The following is a 19,922-nucleotide window of genomic DNA, read 5'->3' as shown; positions in this document are numbered from 1 at the left end:
AGGCATACCGTCCACCTCCGCCATGTGGAGCTCCACAACGCAGTGCTGCACCACAGGCACCTGCACAAAATAGTCGTGCAACTACACATACTCCCACTGTAGGGTGACCCAGTGGGTGACATCAAGTGTGGGTGTTCATGGAGAACCTCATGAAAGGGACTTATTGCACAAGCCAGTCAAGAATGGCCAAGACGTGGGAGTAGTGGTGACAATATAATATTTAATGTGAGTTGAACAAAAATCAAATATAAATAAAAAACATGACAAGCCTTCAAACACCCTTGTGCATCCCCTTTGTGCTCACGAAACCTTTGCCTTACGCTTCCTATTACTCCTACGTGGTGCTTCTCCTGTGGCTGTAGCAGAGGTAGTGGCAGGTTGCTCTTGTTCATGCCCTGACCGATTAGATGCTTTAGGCCCATGCCCTCTGGGTTTCGGTGCCCGTGAAGGGCCCCTCCAAAGACTGCTCCACCAAGGTGGACTCTCCACAGCTGCCCCTGCCACCAGTGTCTGCTCCTGCTCACGTGTGTGGTAACTCACCATGTGCAACCCCAACTAACTGAGGACGGGGACCCACCGAGGTGTGTGTGTATCTGTGCTGGTGGATGGCTCACTCAGATGTGACGGTGCCCCCTCAGCTGCCGGCAGGTCCTCTGAGGAATCGCCCTCTGCCGTCACAGCGGTCGCTGAAGGCCCTGTAAGAGAACAGAAGACAATATTAAGCATGATGACAGATGTTGAGGTGCCGAAGATGGCAAGGCATGTTAACATAATTTGCTATTGTGAGTGCTGAATGTTAAAGTTCTGTCACCAGCCGTTTGTCGGGTGGTAGTCTCAGCGTCCCCGACCGACAGGCACTTGAGGGTGCGGCTCAATTCAAGAGCCTCCTGCTCCGCAACTGTGAGGACCACCTGATGTTGTGGCCCCCCCTCCGGTCTTTGCCCTCTCCCGTGCATTCTGGGCTCTCTTCTCCTATAAGGGGAGAAAGTAGAGAGGCGTGAGTGAGGGATGGTGACGTGGCCAACCGCTGAATGCATTGGTTTGGGTGAGGCTGACCGTGAAAGAGATGCATCAGGTGGTGAGTATGAGACAGAGTCATGACATTGTATGAGGATTGGTTGAGTGGTAGTGGTGGGATGAGTACTGGGGAGGTGAGTAAGTGCACGTATGTTGAGGATGAGCTTTGAGTGGGTGTGAGGAGTGATGTGATAGAGTAGTGTTGGCAGTGCCGAAGGAGTTGTGGGGTGGGTGAGATGATGTGGAAGACGGAGTGTAGGAGAACGAGTAAGTGTGCTCACTTTGGCTGACCAAGTTAGGTCATTGAAGCGCTTCCTGCACTGTATCCATGTGCAGGAGACGTTGCTGCTGCTGCTGACCTCCTCTGCCACCTCAAGCCACGCCTTCTTGGTGGCAGAGGCAGGCCGCTTCTCCCCGTCCGCCGGGTAGAAGATCTCCCTCCTCCTCCTCACCCCATCCAGTAAGACCTGGAGTGAGGCATCATTAAACCTGGGGGCAGCCTTTCCCCTGGGCTGCCCCATGCTGCTGTGTGGTTCTTTGCTGCAGGATCAGTCATTGGAGGACTGCCCCTTTAAATAGGGCTCCTTCAGCTGACAGCCTGTGATGCGGGTGTGCAGTCCGCCCACTGCGCAGGTTTCCGACAGGAAACCTGGAAGCCACGTTAAGTGGTTTCAATTTACCCGCGATCGCCTGGGGAATAGACAGATTTTACTGGGCGGGTTACCCACGTGCTTAGTCGCCCCACCCCGCCCCCCGCTGCAAACCCGCCTCCTTGGTAATATCGGGCCCCTGGTGTCATTCTGGCAAGGATCACATGCAGTTGTCCTGGATCAGCTTATTTACATAATTATTCACAGCTCCTGTTGTAGGGAGTTGGCCGAATGGGGGAGGGAAACATTGCAATGTAGCTGCAATCGAAAGGAATGCAGCCAGTTAAAGGGAAGTGGGAGCATGGAGGACAAAAATCTTAAAGGTTCAAAAGTCATTTCAACCCAATGGAAGACTTTGGCAAGGCTGATGAGGAGGCGGAGGGTGAGGGGGAGGAGAGACAAAGAAAAAACTCAATATGGAGGCATCATATGCAGTCAGGGTGCAAGTAATGAATCAGTCCAGCACCCAGCCCATTCCTGGCTGGCAAAGTGGGCATTATGCTGCCTGAGGTGGGTGTGAGAAGGGTTGCTCTCTTTGGCACTCCAGGATACCTGCCACACAGGGCAGCAATGCAGTATGCCTGCAATAGGCCTTAACATAAAAGGTAAGACTTGAAGTAACCCAGTTTCCCCCCCCACCACCACCCCATCCCACACCACCTACCCTGACCTTGGCTCTGCTCCAATTGGCTCCCATGCCAGGAATTTAAAACAATTATTTTCCACTTCGGGAAGGGGCAGCTCACTTGCCAGGCCTGGATCCCACCAGTGAGGCTCACATGTGCCATTGTGAAGTCCAGTGTACCTCAGCTCACTCAGTGTACCAACTGCCACTACTATCCCAGATCCCCTTCCATGTCCAGGACTGAGAATTTCCCAGCTTAGGGAGTCCTTGCTTCGGATCATCATTTGCCTTGAACAAAAGTTCCAACCCTTACAAAACTTCGTAAACTCCTAAAAATGGCAGAGACCTAAAGGTTGCCCCCATTCCCTTATTGGAGGGGGGGGGGGGGCGGCGGTCAGCCAGTCTCGCATTGGGGGAATTTCAAGGCCTCTCTTTTATGTAAGAAACTCAGCAGCTCCTTTAAAAAAAAGTGAGGACAGTTTGGAAACAAATGTGCAATAAACTCCGAGACCACTCACCACACTGACCCCTCACCTCAGTGACCCCTCACCTCAGTGACCCCTCACCTCAGTGACACCTCACCTCAGTGACCCCTCACCTCACTGACCCCTCACCTCACTGACCATTCACTTCATTGATCTCTCACCTCACTGACCACTCACCTCACTGACCCCTCACCTCATCGACCCCTCACCACACTGACCACTCACCTCACTGACCCCTCATCTTGCTGACCCCTCATCTTGCTGACCCCTCATCTTGCTGACCCCTCACCTCATTGACCCCTCACCTCATTGACCCCTTCACCTCTGAGACCACTCACCTCACTGACTGTTCATCTCAGTGAACCCTCACCTCTGAGACCACTCACCTTACTGACCCCTCACCTCACTGACCACTCACAAGGTGGTGTCTGTGTGGTTTTGAGTGCACACATTGACCTATTGAAAGGCATCACACTACATCCTGTAATTATATTCTTTACTGATAGCCTTAGCAGGTATTCCTTGAAAAAATACACTGAAGCAATTAAAACATGTTTTAATTACTCTTAATTAATTTCAAGGAATGATCCTCCATGTGTAACAAAATCATAAACCCATTCATTATAAACCTATAGATGATTTTAGAACATCGTTGGACATGTCATGCAGAGGAAATCTCTCCTGTATCCTGTGGTGAAAAAAAAGTCCTAAGATCTGAAGATCCTACTTTAGTTATGTTGCACACATCTAAGTATTGGAATGGATTCAAGGAAGAGGAATAGTGAAATAAAATCCAAAACATACTGGAAAACACTCAGCAGGACAGGTAGCATCTGTGGAGATAGAAACAGAGTTAACAAACATTTCAGGTCGATGACATTTCATCAGAACTGGAAGACGTTAGAGATTTAAGAGTTTTTAAGCAAGTACAGAGCCAGGGGGATAGGGGGTGGGGGATGGTGGGGAAAGGAAAGAACAAAGGGCAAGGTGATAGGGTGGAGGGCAGGAGTGATTAAATGCCAAAAGGGATGAAGAACATTAGCGAGGCCAGCAATCAAGGTGAGTAAATCCAGTGAAAAAGGCGTGCAGAGTTACACGGTGAAAATCATATTGGTTAATGGAAAGAGCAAATAAATACAAAATTGCAAAAGGCCGTCATAAATTACAGCGCTGACAGTTACCGACTGTGCTCAGTGTGGTACCTGCAGCAAACAAGGCAGCTCTGTGTTTTATGACTGGTGGGTGCGGCTCAGTTAAAGGTGGACTGAGATGAGGAGCTTGCTGTTTGCTTCAAGCAAAATCACTTTCCACATGGATTGCCTTTATTGCATCCTTACTGCTGCATAAATCTGAGGCAATGGTACAATTTTAATGCAACGCATGGAGTTATAAAGAATAATGCCTTATTTAAGGAACTCGTGAAGTAGATGTGGATCAAGCTCTTGATGACTTTATGATGCTTTCACTTAGCTACAACATAAATTTAATGCTGTTCATGTCTGTTTTTGCCCACTGTGGAATGGTTGTGCAAAGGATAAAAGGGGTCATTCCATAACCTGGTGCTCCCAGTGTTGCTCGCAAGAAACACATCTCACAAGCACATGGGCGCTCAGCCGCAATTTTCCGTCCATTAATTTTAAACCATGAACAACAACAACAACCACTCGCATTTATATAGCGCCTTTAATGTGGTAAAACAACCCAGGGCACTTCACAGGAGTGTTATCAGATAAAATCTGATACCGAGCCACATAAAGAAGATATAGGGACAGGTGACTAAAAGCTTAGTCAAAGACGTGTTAAGGAGCGACATAAAGGAGGAGAGAGAGGTGGGGAGGCGGGTAGGTTTAGGGAGGGAATTGCAGAGCTTAGGGCCTAGACAGTTGAAGGTATGGCCGCCAATGGTGGAGCGAAGGAAACCGGGCGGGGATGCACAGAATTGAAGGAGTGCAGAAATCTCGGAGGGTTGTAGGGCTGGAGGAGGTTACCGAGATAGAAAACGCTGAAAATATGAAATAAAGGCAGAAGGTGCGGGGAATACAATTCTGAAAGGCGGTGGGGGGGGTGGGGGAACAAGTTAACATTTTGGTTGGGATGTTTCATCAGAACTCTGTTGTGCTGAGCCAATGAGCTATGATACAGACCAATAGGCACAAGGCTGATCCCCAGTGTCAGAGGCTTAAGTCATGGAGGAAAACGGGAGAAATTTGGGCTTTTCAACTTTAAAAGGAGGCAACTGAGAGGGTTCTTATAGAGGTATATGTAAGATATTAAATGGAATGGGAACAAGAAATCCAAAAACAAAGCGTACAGTGCCTTAGTGATTATGGCATTGGCCGAACAACCCATGGGTAGGGTCACCAATAGGGTTTAAAGGGTGTAATCACTCTTGGGTATTCATTAATTGTATTTTCAGACAAGATAGTGGAAAAGCACAGCAGGTGTGAGCCCCTGTTCAGCAGAACACGTTTATAGTTTACTGTCACTGTTTCCCAATTTCTGCCTTTTTTGTCACACTTTACTGTCTTGAAGGATTTCCTTCAAAATATTAATACGTTCCTACACCAGTATATAAAGGGCCATTGCCTTCAGAAATCAGTACTGGGCAATTTTTTTTGAAGAAGTAGGAGGGGGGAGGAAAGTAGGCAGGAAAGAATAGCAGCCATGTGCTATTTTCATCATGGACAGGGGACGTGATGATATGTTTCAAACCAGTTTACGCCATGTGTTTGCAAACAAACAATTGGTTGCCTAAATACAGTTGCATTAAGTCTGTAGCCCTTTAAGAAGTAAGTCAAGTATTTTTGTAGTCGTAAACCCGTGTTAGCTTGTATTATACCATGAGTCATTATTTCAAGTATCTTGATACTTCCATTTATAAAATGCCTTATCAAGTCGTTGAAATACCTCAAAATGCAGCACACGATGAAATGCAGTGACTTACTGTATTTAAGTGAATCAGATATAATTTTACACTTATCTCAAATAGTGTTCAGATAAAACATATCCACCCTAATACCTTTCATCTTCAATGCTAAAAATATAAATTGTCTGCCTCATCACTATACATGACACTTGAGTCCAGTTAAACAACTAATTTATTTTTATTGCCCTAAAAGAAAGGTGAATAAGGGTTAATATACATCAAATAGAAATTGAATTTTAAAGCTAGTTGAGGTTCTGATACACAAATCTCAATCAGTTGGGCAGTCGGGCAGAGCAATACTCCTAAGCAAACGAGGTTTCCTTTGAAAATCTCTATCAATCAATATGCTAACTATTCAGCCTTAAACTGGCTTGATTAATTATGCCTTCATACTCCAATGGTCTTAGATGAGTTGCTTGTTGGAACAAGCCTTCACAGTACAGGAAATGTCCTCTTATCAAAATATTATGTGACGCTACCTGTTAGTTCAACATACATCCTGATAATTACCAGTCTTTTCATCAGAGACTAGCTCACTCTTCCTTGAAGGAAAGCTAACTGGAACTAATGCAAATGCTTTGTGCGTGACATAGTTAAACAGAATATCCTTATCAAAAGGATTTCACTTATTGTCTTTCCTGTTACTGTAATTGGGATGTGGAGATGCCGGTGATGGACTGGGGTTGACAATTGTAAACAATTTTACAACACCAAGTTATAGTCCAGCAATTTTATTTTAAATTCACAAGCTTTCGGAGGCTTCCTCCTTCGTCAGGTGAATGATGTGAAAAAATGGCCAAAATGGAAAAAATTATTTTTCACATCGTTCACCTGACGAAGGAGGAAGCCTCCGAAAGCTTGTGAATTTAAAATAAAATTGCTGGACTATAACTTGGTGTTGTAAAATTGTTTACAACTGTAATTGGGAGCAGTATTTCCAACAAGATGCATCTAATAGTAATGCTATGGTGAAGGGCTTAACCACTAAGGAAATAAATTAGAATTTAGGAATTTAGGAGTAAGAAGGGAAGGAAGACAGGACTTTTCACTCAGTGCGTAAGAGAGATGTGGAATAAGTTACCAGGGAAGAGAGGGGGTGAAATCAGTCCACGCCTGTAGCGCAAAATGGGCTCATAGCGAATTGGCCGCCCGTTTTACACTGTGTCCGATTTTCTTTTTCCTTGGAAATGCTTTGTGTGTGAGATGACACAGAGTTAAACGGAATAACCTTATCAAATGGATGCCACTTGTTGTCGATCCTGTTGCTGTAATTAGGAAAGGTTTTTCCAACAAGATGCGTCTAATCCATTGGAAAAGAAAATCGGGTGCAGTATAAATGGGCCGTTGATTCGCTGCGAGCCCATTTCGTACCCTGGACCAATTTCACCCACCCCCAACTTTCTCCTCTCCCTTCAGTGCAGCCAACATGGCAGAGGTACTGGATCTGAGTGTTGTAAGAGCTCAGCCTGGCTGAAAGCCCCCCTGCCCCTGCCCCTGCCCCTGCCCCTGGCTCTGCTTCTGCCCCTGCCCTGCCTCTGCCCCTGCCCCTGCCCCTGCCTCTGCCTCTGCCCCTGCCCCTGCCCCCGTTGTGAGGCAGCACAAGCCCTTTAAAAGCCTTCTTTTTAAAGATGGCACTGAGCAGGAGTAGGTCACATAAACGCCCAGGTGCACCTCAATTTCCTGTGCTGAGTCTTTAAGGTGGCTTGGGGGGGGACCGGTCTTCCCCCTTGGCTGCATCCATCATTGGAAGTAGGGCAGGAAACAGGAGTGCAGCCTCAGACCTACCAGCAGCCAGAAAACCCCAAGTCCCGAAGATCCAATCGATAAATTGTAGAAAATGTGAAACGTATAACCTTTGGGCTCCTCTTCGAATTGTTGCCAGGACTCCTCAGACCCTGTGGTTTGAGGGGCGGCCATAGTGCAAGCCCAGTGCCAGATTTATGAGGGGCATCGTGGCCATTTTTCTAGAAGAAAGAGGTAGGAGGCCATTCCCTTTCTGACTTCCTTAACATTTATATGTTAGGCCTGAGCCTAATGCAGGAAATCCAGGTGCTACATACAGGTGTGTGTAGACCCAGCCAAAGGAGTCTGTGTCCCCTTTTTCCTGACCTTTGCATCTGGGGAATGGGTATTGCCTGGGGCAAAGGTCAGGATGGTCCCTTAATGTTCTTAAATCTAAAACGGCAAGGAGAGATGCCACATTGCAAAGCTTGTTTTTGTCATTTCTTCTTTCCGTTTCAGAGTTTTTAAAAATCGGTGCTGTTATTATAGATGGTGAAATTTCACTCTTGGATATTACCGTACAAACACATCGGTGTGAAATTCTTTTGTCCACTATTTTAATGAAGGTTTGGTACTTGTGAAAATGTATCTGAGCAAGAGTGAGCACCTTCAGACGAGATGGGGAGAAAATTGTTGGCGGGGAAGAGAGGAAGAAGCAGACTTCAGTCTTTAGACAGAGTCATTTCTTCTTATTTTCCCTACACAGGGAGATTAAGAGAAGTTAGCAAACAAATGACCGACCGCTGCTCAGTATAAATGAAGGGCAGACTCCTGCACTTGCTCTGCGTGATTCAAAACTAAAATAACATTGGGTCATGTGATTCTTTCAGCAGTCCTATTGTGCCATGTGACTTACTACCGTGATAGGAACCTTCATTTCAAAGAGCGTTACTAAGGAACAGCATATACTCTATATACTGTAAGGAAATAGCACACCCTATGTACACTATAGAGAAATAGCAGGCACTGAATATATACTATATAGAGATAGTATACCTTGTGCATATATTGTAAATATAAAGGAATACCATGCTTTGGATTCATTATAGAGGAGTCACATACAATGTATACATGATAAAGGAACAGAATAATCTTTATATATTGGGGGAACAACACACACCAAAGGTATTATAGGAAAATGGCATAAATTGGATATATTATAAAGAAAAAAACGTACCCTTTATATGTCGGAAAGAGCTTACTTTATATATAATACGTGGAAAATAACGTACCCAATAAGAAGGAAATCATATATTATTTGGGAGCAGCATTTTCTTATGTATTACAGGGAAATGTACACATTGAATGCATTAAAAAGCTGTAACACAATCTCAGGTGATCTTGGAAGTCACTCATGCCACGTATTTGTGGTTTATGTCGACCTCTGAAATCTCCCCCATCCCATTCTACTGGTAAACACACAAATGTGGATAAAGCTCTGGGGGCTGAATTCAGCACTCCCGCGTCCCCAGTGAGAAACCACACTGGAAGGGAGCGCGAGTTGGAGAATCAGGCTACAGTGTTGTAGCTCAATCTCTGTCCAGCGCTCCCTTTGAATACGGCTTAATACTGGGTGTGTAACAGCACTGAATTTATAAATGTAAATAAATAACTATAAATGTTGCTGACCTTGCTCTTTATTGGATTAGCATCCGGAATAAATCATTTTAGAATCACCCCAGGTACATATATAAACGAGCTGTAATAGATGTATTCCTCTAAAGTTTCTAATCACATATAGTCAGATAGGACAAATTTGCCCAGGTAAGACAACTGATAGGACATTCCTATGATTGCTTTAGTTTCGGGACTAATGCTGCCACTTTAAGGGATCAGTAATGTTTGTATTGCCAGTGCCTGAGTCGCAGGGGTCTGGTCTTAATGACATCTCCTGGCGTCTTCTTATCTTTGGGTTATTATGTTTACAGTTCCAATAAATTAGTACGGTCGCAAAAGCTATCTTTGGCACCACCCTCCTGATGAAATAAGATGAACCACATGGTATCTTTACCGTTCCTTCATACACGATGTCTCACAGCAACTCGTTGTGTCATGAAGTAGATTATTAAAGGAGGCCGTCATCAATCATATAGCCATTCTACTGCAGTGCAAAGAAATTATAGCCTGTGTTATTTAATTAACTTTTTTGGGGGGAGGGGGATGGAAAAAAAGAAAGGACTTCTCCTTTTAGGAGCTTTATTTTCGGATTTAGTATTCCGCTGTGTGTTCTGTCTCCCTGCAGCCCAGCTCTATTTCCCTGGTAACGCAATGGTCAGTGTCAGGCACATTGGGCTTGCTTTGATAATTGCAGTTGGGGCCAGCACAAAGATTTTGCCCCATTTTGCCAAAAATATTGACATATTTTACATTGGTTTTCTGATTTTTCCAAAAGTCTGAAAAGGTTTTGAAAGGGCAAATAGTGAAAAGATCATTTTCTCTGGTTGGTGAATCGGTAACAAAAGGAAATAAACTCAGGTTTAATACCAGAAAAACGAAGGAGGAAATCAAGAGAGTTTTTTTTCACACGGAAGGTTATTAGAACATTGAACATTTTACTACAATTCGGGCAGACTGTAACAACATTTAAAAGGGAGTTGGACACGTTTTTGTACGGAATGAATATAATGGAACGGGCAGGGACGTGGGATTAGAGCAGACAGTTCCAGCTAACACTGGCACAGATGTGGTGAGCTGAATGGTCTTTTCACTGTCATAAACTCTATGAGGTGAAGTGCAGCACTAGGTAACAGGCCAGTTATACGACAGAGTTTGTGTCAATGTGAAGATAATCCATTTTCGAGTCGGTACAAACTATATAGTAATTCAGGTTGCCCTAAGGCAAGAAGTGTGAGACGACCTCTGCCTTTAGATTGTCTGCGAACTTCTGAAACAATATTTAGTTACATTTAATGAGCTGGGTGCCAATGAGCAGAACATGCATGCACAGAAGCTTGTTGTCTCTGGTTCGAGAATGATATAACGTGGCAGTATAACTTGGGGTCTGCCCAACCTGTGTCACACTCTACAGGTATGAAGCTAGTGTAACAACGTACTAGGTCTTAAAAAGAAATGAAGATGATAATAGACCTTCCGCAGCACTCAACTGAAGCCGCCATTTTGCCTCACTTATGGCTGATCTGAGGCCTCTCTCAATACTGACATTCTGATAAAGTGGCTCTGCTGGGGACATTTGTGCCATCCGTTTATGTTTCAGGCGAATTATTTCCTTTAAATCAAATAATTTGGCGACAGTGTCGGGTATATGGCACCTAAAACGTGGTCCAATTGCAACCATTTCTGTGCAGCTCCAAATCCCACCCACAAACCTGCATCAGGTGACCCGGTGCTAAAGAACTTAGCAATGAATTTTGCTGTGAAGAATTGTTTAATACGTGTATCCAAGAAAAAGAATAAAATTGGAGCCAGAACAAAATGGATATGGGTCCAATGAACTTGTTACTAATGTCAACAATGGGAACAGCCTCCAAACAGCAGGTCCTGTCCAATCAGGTGAATCTAATGGGGATCGAGAGCTTTTGATAGCCCAAATTGCATTATTTTTTTAGAAACTGGATTTTAGTCACAAAATGTCCCTCACCTTATTTGAGCGTAAAGGGGTGAAATTCCCCAGCCGATATTACATAGCTGATATTTCATATCTCATTGAAATGTATAAAATTCTTAAAGGGCTTGACAGGGTAGATGTGGAGAAGCTGTTTCCCATGGCGGGAGAGTCTAGAACTAGGGGACATAATCTCAGGATAAGGGGTGGGCAATTTAGGACTGAGATAAGGAGGAACTTCTTCACTCAGAGGGTGGTGAATCTTTGGAATTGTTAACCGGAGGTCACCGGTTACAGTTATTGGCTTAGTACACCGAGGAGAAGAGTCAATTCTCTCTTAACCCTCAATTCACTTTATTCACGTTGTTAGATCATATACATATAACTTATACGTCTGGTTAGATGTAGACATGCAGTTTGCACCAGGTTATACAGTTTTATACCCAAACTAGGATCTAAACGCACATCCACTAGGTTTCTCTGACATTCCCTGAGTGGTCACAGAATATAAAGGCTAATACCCAAAAAGGAGAGCTGACGCTGGCCAGGCGTTCCGTTCTCTCTCTCTTTCGACGTCGTCTCTACGTCCCTGACGTAGGTTCTTCCACTTCTGCGATGGTTGGTCTCTGGAGTCTTCGCTGGCTCCACGCCCGAGATTCTTCATTCTTATTCCGAATCTTATCTCTTCAAGCTGTGCTGTCTCTCTCTCCTGTTGGTTTGGGCTTGCTCGCCTATTCCGTGTCTTCTCCTCATTGGCTCTGTCCCAAGGACTTAGGTAGCATTACCTCATTATTCCTTTTCTAAATAAGGACTTGTGTCTTATCACATCTCCTTTGTCTTTCATGAAACTTAGCTAATTCAAACCGGTTCCAGCCAGCTCAGGCCAGCGACTGAACTCAGGTTACTTCAGTTCAAAAGTTGCTTTTGCCTGTGTGTCAGCAGTTCGGAATAAACTCAGTAGTTTCTGCATCCCCTGGCCAACATAATTCTCTACCCCAGAGGGCTGTGGATGCTCAGTCATTGAGTAGATTCAAGACTCAGGTCGATAGATTTTTGGACTCTAGGGGAATCAAGGGCTTTGGGGATCGGGCAGGAAAGTGGAGTTGAGGTCGAAGATCAGCCATGTTCTTATTAAATGATGGAGCAGGCTCGAGGGGCCTTATGGCCTACTCCTGCTCCTACTTCTTATGCTCTTACATAGAATGTACAGCACAGAAACAGGCCATCCGGCCAAACTGATCTATGCTGATGTTTATGCTGCACTCGAGCCTTCTCTCATCCCTATTTCATCTAACCCTATCAGCAGGTTCTTCTATTCCTTTCTCCCTCATTTACTTATCTAACTTCCCCTTAAGTGCAGATACATCAGCATTAAAAAGTCCACTTGAGTACAAATTGGGGAGTGCCATTTTCGCTGACCTTTCCTCGAAAATTGTCATCGGGAGGAGGTTCATCCCAAAAATCTTTTGTATATTTTTGCGAAAAATACCTTTCAGTGTGAAAAATCAAAACAACAGAAAGTGTAAAACATCATTGAGAAAACTCCATTCAACAAGAATAATGCAACTTATTTTCAGTGAATTATTAGATCATAAATGGATCTTCCATTACTCTTGGGTAGTCTGCAATCTGGAACGAGGGGATAAGAATTCCACTTCTGCATTCCTGGCACAAGCTGGGAGTGAATAGCGTGAAGTTGCGTCCCAGCCCGTGATTTTCCGCCTTTAATGGGCAAAACAGTCATGGGCAAGGAGAGCACAATTTTGCAATATGTGCTCAGGGATACGTCAGGAGTGCAGTGGCAGAATTTTTACCTCTTTAAGTTGGGATGTTTAGCTGCTAAGTTGTGCTGCCCCTCTAAGGCCACTCCTTAAGCATTGCATGTGGGAATCCATGTCACTAAAGCTGCTTATTTCTAAATTTCTAAATTATTCGGGTTACTAAGAGGACAGTAAAATGCCTTAAATTTCAGGCTGCAGGTCAGTGTCTGCCTTTCTTTCTCTTTTTTTTTAAAAAAGCTTAATTGCATCTGTAATAAAGTGTGACATCTAATGTGTGACATCTTTGGTGTAATGCCTGGACACAGAGAGAGGGAGATGGAAATGTAGTCATTTTGCCCTCACAAGGTATGCCAAATATACAAAGAATAAGAAGCAATATGGAGGGAGCGGCGGGAGGGATGAAGGGAAGACTTGTTCTGGTCACTGTGTGTACCGACACTGTAAGTGGATTCATGGAGATTTCCATTAGCAGAACCTTTTCTGATCGTGTTTGCTAGAAATAACGTCCAGTGGAAATTTTCATGAAGTCATTTACGATGGGGGGGTAAAAGATTCTCCTGCAGGATGGAAAATCACAGGCTGGGAGTGCACAATCTCATCAACCTGCTGCTGACGTGTGCCCAGAGTGCAGGCGTGGAATTTTTACCTCAACATTAACCAGAGCAACTCTTGCGCCCCCACCCCCAACTGTTTATTTTACCAGTAGTCACTCATTTTTCTGTTCTCTGTTTTTATTCTCTCTCCTCAGTGTCCTCTACAAGCCTGGTGATGGTCCACTCACCTCCTGTCTTCTAATCACAGACAACAGCATTAAAAAAAGAAAAATGGTTTCCACAACATCTTCCTGGTATCTACGGAGACCTGGGGTTTCCATGGAAAACTCACTGAGCCAGCCAGTACACGGTATGATTCTATGGAGCTGTCCAAGACTGTGGCCTCCTCTGCAGCTAATTCCTTAGCACACTGACACAGAACAAGGTGCGATAGAGAAAACCCAACCCAAACTTTACCTTGAAATTCCTGCTGGACAGTATTTCCCATCTACCAAATGCATCCTGTTTCTGATCATGTTCTGTGGTTTTCACAGGTTTCATGCAAGAACAAAAATAATCAAAGAGTTTAAAGAATTGGGTTTTTTTTTTAGAACTCACTTGTGCAGCAAAAAAAATTAAAATTCTCCTCTCGCTCAGCTGTCTCAGCAGAAAATACCTTTTATCTGTTACTGGATGTTTGAAGCAAGAACACTTGTACAGTTAAATCAAATCCGAACTGTGAATATTAAATGAAGACAGATTATAGTTAAATTCTAAAGAAGGAACGCCTTAGAAAATGAACTCAGAAATCTTGATTGTTCTGATTAAGTGCAATTCCCAAAGTTGCAGACATCTCCAAGAAATGCATCAGCTACATGATAAGTGCCACACGTGAACTGGGTGCTGAACAAACCCAGTTCATGAAGAAAACAGGATTTTCCTCAGCTAGATGAATGGATTTCGAATGTGTGAACTGAATAGTCGCTTTTGAAGTTGTGAAGAGACAGATTAGTGTTCCCAGGAGCACAGTTCGAAAAATACTCCTGTCTCATAACGGTGGCAATGATTTGACAAAAAGACAAATAGATTGCATTCGATCAGTGTTGACCTTCATTTTTGAAAGTGGCACACCTTACAGAAAAGGTAATGACACGGGGATTTGCAATGAAAGCAATCAGTAGAGGATGTGGCTTCATCCAGAAGCTCTGTTGACTTAATTGTTCCAGATTACACTCATCATATAGGGCTACTGTTTAATATTGATATTTGTGGGGGGGTGGAATTGTTCAGGTGTATGCTGGAAAATCATGGATTTCCTTGGCTGGATGCCAGTCCCCGCCTATTCGATATGTGGTGCCCAGCTATTTCCTGTAATGGCTTTATATTCACTTATGGCTGGTAAATTCGGTGAAGAATGCACTCAACTATTTGTGTTTTTCTATCTACTTTAAAGCATAATGAAGCCCTTGATCATTTCATTTACATGACAATGCTAGGTGTGCTTGTGGTACAGCGGACAGGTTTCAGACTTGAGGTCTCTTGTTTTCACTCAGAATATTAGCCGGCTTGCAGAAGAGCCCAGAAACGACTATGGTGGTACAGCTGTTTTGCTTGTTTGTTCTTTTGAAGCCTTTAAGTACATTTTACTGTGACATTTGCAACAGGGAGGAATGATTAACCGATTTGTTTGACGTTTGCTTTCGGCCCAAATAAACCCAGATTTATTCAGCTATTTTAGAATTTGCCAGGCTTGGATCAGTTAGTTTTCAGAAGCCATGCGGTGGCCGTTTCAGGCGAATGCAGGTCTTGCAGTTCAAATTGCGGCAGAAAATGGAAGCGTTGGAAATTTGGAGTCGGTCTGAATTGAAATTCGGATTCAGCCTGACAAAGCAATTCCACTTTCCTCCAGCCATCTTCAGCGCACACTTGAAGGATGTACAAAAGGATCGTTCGATAATTTTCAATGTTCTCACAAATGTACGAAGAATAATAATTCAGAGGTCAACCCTTCCTCCAAAAGAAGGATCTAGAAACTGTTGCCTGGTATCCCTCCAATTTTTAAGGCCCTCTCTAGAATGCTGAACCAACTTGACCAACCAGATTTGTTGAGCTTTATCAGCTCCTTAGGTAGTGCGGCCTACAGGAGTAAGATCCCTTATTACTGGCCAGAAAAGCTGATATTACCCATCATACTTTGGGACAGGAGCACTTCCTGCTGTCTGAACACTTGAATGGTACTTCAGAAGGTCACATCCTAGTGGCCTTGACCTTGCAGCTGAGCAGGATTGCATGGAAACAGAATGAAGGCCTAGAAATAGTAATACATGATCAACAAATTGGCTTGTGGGGGGGGGGGGGGTGGGGGGGAAGGTCATTAAAAATGGTTGTTTCCAAAAGTGACGTTAGAGCTCAAGTGGGAAACCATCACAATCAGAAGGTCTTGACTTCAAGTCCCAAGGCAATCTGTGATTCAAGCACCCTGCCTCGTTTAGATAGGAGTACCCATGCTTAGGTAGGTTGCTCGATTGTTGGCATGCGTAAGTATGGTGCTCAATCTTGAGAGAAGCAAAACACAGACATGTTCTGACTTGCCTGTCTTGACGCATGCCTCACATCAGCCAATTAGAGCATGCCATTAAGTTTGCTCATTGCATAATAGATAAGTAGGAGCCCCGGAACATTCCTCTCCCAATGAAAATTGGAAGGATGTGCATTGGCAAATCATCGACTTGAGGGGGAAAAATTAACAGAGAAAATTGGGGACAAAAAACTGTGACTTGAAAAACCTTCTTCAATAGTTCTGTTTGAGAAAGGCACACCACTCTTAATCTGACCTGCAGTATCGGTAGTTATTATCTTCTGAAAATATTGAGATACCATTTCCACTTGCACTAAAAAAACATGCAGCAATAGAATGTGACAACTTGGGATAATGAAATTTTGGACTAATGAAAACATTTGATGTGAAAATCAAACAGATTTTAAGTGCCTTAATGAGGACAAACATGAAAGTTTATGTGACAAGATATTCCTCTATTCAACATGACATTGAATTGAAACAGCTAAACGGTCAAATATTGAAATAGATCGCATCATCCAATCTCTCATGACAACTGTGAAAAGCATAACCCGACCAGTTCAAACAGTTTGAACGATAAAACGAAGGGTGCAGTTTACTCACAAGTTCCAGCACTGGGCCGATGTGACGAGTGAAAATCTGAGACACAAACCCCGAGCTTAAAGATGCGCAGTTCTAAATAAATTACGAAATGCTCGCCAAATCTTTATTCTGTGTTTTCCAGGGACTGGAACGCAATTTATATCATAATATGCCTTTGCGTCAGAAGTGACGTGTGACTATTCTGCTCGTTATTTTACAACCCCCCACACCCCCCCACAATAAACCCAGTCCCTCTAAAGGGAATTGCAATTCCTTTGGCTGTCAATCAAACTAACTCACTTCATCGCAGAAGGCGAGATACCAGAAAAGTTCTATTTCACATTCAATTTGTTCTGCTGGCCATTCCCAAGCTTAAGTGTGCAGTCAAGTAATAAATGCACCAGGTTATATACTCCAGGAGATTGTCTTAGAAGGAGGCCTCGAAGAGAGCTGACCGATAAAGTTGTTACTGAGTTATAGATCATAAGACAAAATTGATTTGAGTCATTATGCCATGTTGCCAGGGCCACTGCTTTACGGTAACTGAATAGGGCTGATTTTTCGAACGTGCTCTCCCGGCTCGGAGTGTCACCCACCTGAAGCACGCATCAGGAAATCGCAGGCACACTGCCAACCATTTTCCATCCATTAATAATGAACAGAGAATTGTGGGGAGCATGCCTACGATTTCCCAATATGTGATCCCTGCATGTGATGCTCCGTGTTGGGAGCGTGCGTTTGGAAAATGGGGCATGATAAATCAAATTCTGTTTTTATGACATGGGATTCTGGGATTTTTACCTGTCTTTTGGGAAATGCATTCCGTGATTCTGCATGTTTATAATTAGGCCTACTGGATTATACTGCTTCAATAAGTCAGAATCTATTTTTACTGCATGGAATGCAAGATTCTCCACAATTTTAACCAGTGTTTTGGGGATCAGATATTGTGCCCATTTTTCCATAAAAATCACATTGCATACCACTTTTAAATACCGGATTTATTGGACAGAAGTCTTTAGAATGATATGACTGTAAAGTTTGCCTTGCGTATACTGGAAATAAAGAGACCGATTTCCCAGTGTCTAGTTAGGTTAAATATAACTAGTTACCAAATATACTACCCAGATTTTGTAATGATATTTACAGAAAGTGAGCAGATTTTGTTCTTTTCAATGTCTTTACATTCATTCCTGTTGCTCTCCACTCCCCATAAACATTCTACATAGCATTTCAGTGGGGTTTATTTCATACTTTATAAACAAATATGGTATTTTCAGCCTCATTACATTCACCTTGCCTTGAAAAATTGTCATCCTGTTGAAAATTCTGATGATCCTTTTGCAATGATTTGAGTTAGTTTGCAACACTGAATGAAACATGAATTACCAAGTCAACTGCATGTTTAACATGTTAATCTTGATTGAGAAGTTGAATTGCGCTGTACAACAAATAACACTTGCACATTGTACAACAATAATCAAAAGGAAATTCAGTTATGTACTAAATGTATTCTCCGCTAAAATGGTGTCCAGAACTTGTTCCCATTGACAACCCGTTACACTCAATCATGTGTCAGATTATGCTGCTGTACTTCAGGCCGAACATTGGCAGCCACTGTTATATTGGTAAGAAAGAAAGAACTTGCATTTATATAGCACCTTTCACGACCTCAGGATGTCCCAAAATGCTTCTCAGTCCATGAAGTACTTTTGAGGTGCAATCATTGTTTGTTAGGTAGGCAAACGTGGCAGCCAATTTGCATGCAGCAAGGTCCCATAAACAGGAAGTGGACGAGTGACCTGTTAACCTTACTTTTCCACACACTGGGTTCATCTAAATGCCACCACTAGCCATGTTATTGCCTAGCTTCATCTTGTAGTTTAAGACGTCCTCTGAACTCCTCGACAGTTTTGATACCTTCTAACTTCTAACTCGTTCTCTTGATATTTGCTATTCTATTTCCTGCCTCTTTTCAATGCAGAGAGCATGCAGCACTCAAGCGACTTACAATTGGTTTGATTTTGTACAGATTTTTTAAAATCAATTAACACCATTATTCCACAACCTTTAGATTTTGTTTACACCATCTCTACCCAATATGACAGAATATGAATTCACCTTACTAATATGAGATCTATAAATCTTCATAAAATACCAGTTCTGTATTCCTGGACTTGTAGGTCTGAGATGTAAATAGTTGTCTCAATAAATGATTGTACCACACACACAGGCTGAGAAAATGGAGGGACAAAAATTGCAAATTTTATTTCAAAATGAGGAAATACAGTAGTTTACAACAATTCTTTAATGGTCCTCAACGCCATCAAACTTTTCCCATTGTGACACTGAATATTTTATGTGGTATAATTCATAGCAACAAAATGGCACCTGTTGCCATTTTTCTCTCTCATTCGCCCTCTCCTTTTCTCTCATTCTCCTCCTTTTTTCTCTCATTCTCCCTCTCCTTTTCACTCTCTCATACTCCCTCTCCTTTTTTTCTCTCATTCTCCCTCTCCCTTTTTCTCTCTGATTCTCCGCCTCGTTCTCTCTCTCTCATTCTCCTTCTCGTTCCCTTTCTCCCTCTTGACATTCACTGCGTTTGACAAAACAGTGTTATTTAAACTTTCCAGAATTTTAGATAAAAGTGTGTAATTATTGAAAAAATTGATTATATCTTACAATTGGTGTATTTTAATGCTTTGTAACTTTTCTAATGTCCAATATACAGCAGTATTAATTTACATTTTTGCTGAATAAATTCTTGGTCAATACTGAATTTTTCAAAAAAAAATGTTATATTAAAATAATTTTTTTTGTAATGTATGAAAATTGTTCCCTCATGAAAGTGTAACTTTTTAGTAATCTCAGTTCCAGCTCATTTTCTATGGTACTTGCCGTTTTATGTATATTGCGGGCAACAGGTCACAGAGACCCAGCAGCAGAGACAGTCTGGTCTTTGGAATATTTTTGTCTGTCGATGTTTGGCAATTTCTTTACTGCCGAGGACATAGAGGGATTCTGACTTTTTATCTAGAGAAAAAAAATGCCGTTAGAATTGATTCGTTTCGATGTATTATTTTTGTAAAAATGCAAATCCAGTCTTTTAAAAATCATATTTATACTTAACGTGTAAAGTGAACATTGAGAGTAAACAATGTTGATGAAAGCTGAAGATTCTGGGAGTTTTCTTTCTACTCCAAGTCAGACCGTCCCGCGATACTCAAGGTGGTAGAGGGCTGGTGGTTAAAGATGTCACAATGAGCATTTATAGCGATAAACAGAAACAACTTGCAGTTATATCGTGCCTCGAAAGTAGAAAAATGTCTCAAGATGCTTCACAGAGGTATGAGCCAAAGGAGGAATTCCTTCTCCAAGCATAAACAATCAACATAAAAAAA

General features: G+C 42.9%; 1 protein-coding gene across 6 annotated transcripts in view; it reads left to right on the top strand.

The window, feature by feature from the left end:
- hnf1ba (HNF1 homeobox Ba) overlaps positions 1-19,690 on the top strand; it is an 84,464-nt gene extending 64,774 nt beyond the window's left edge. For all 6 annotated transcript variants that reach the window (XM_068008303.1, XM_068008302.1, XM_068008301.1 and 3 more), the window contains one exon: positions 13,577-19,690. In XM_068008303.1, coding sequence (XP_067864404.1) covers positions 13,577-13,597 — 21 coding nt within the window. In that variant the 3' untranslated portion in view covers positions 13,598-19,690. The remainder of the gene's footprint in view (positions 1-13,576) is intronic.
- Positions 19,691-19,922: the final 232 nt, after the last annotated feature.

The sequence above is a fragment of the Heptranchias perlo genome, chromosome 28, assembly GCF_035084215.1.
Source record: "Heptranchias perlo isolate sHepPer1 chromosome 28, sHepPer1.hap1, whole genome shotgun sequence".
Taxonomy (NCBI): domain Eukaryota; kingdom Metazoa; phylum Chordata; class Chondrichthyes; order Hexanchiformes; family Hexanchidae; genus Heptranchias; species Heptranchias perlo.
Note: the sequence above shows the minus strand (reverse complement) of the source record. Positions and strands in the feature narration are given on the sequence as shown.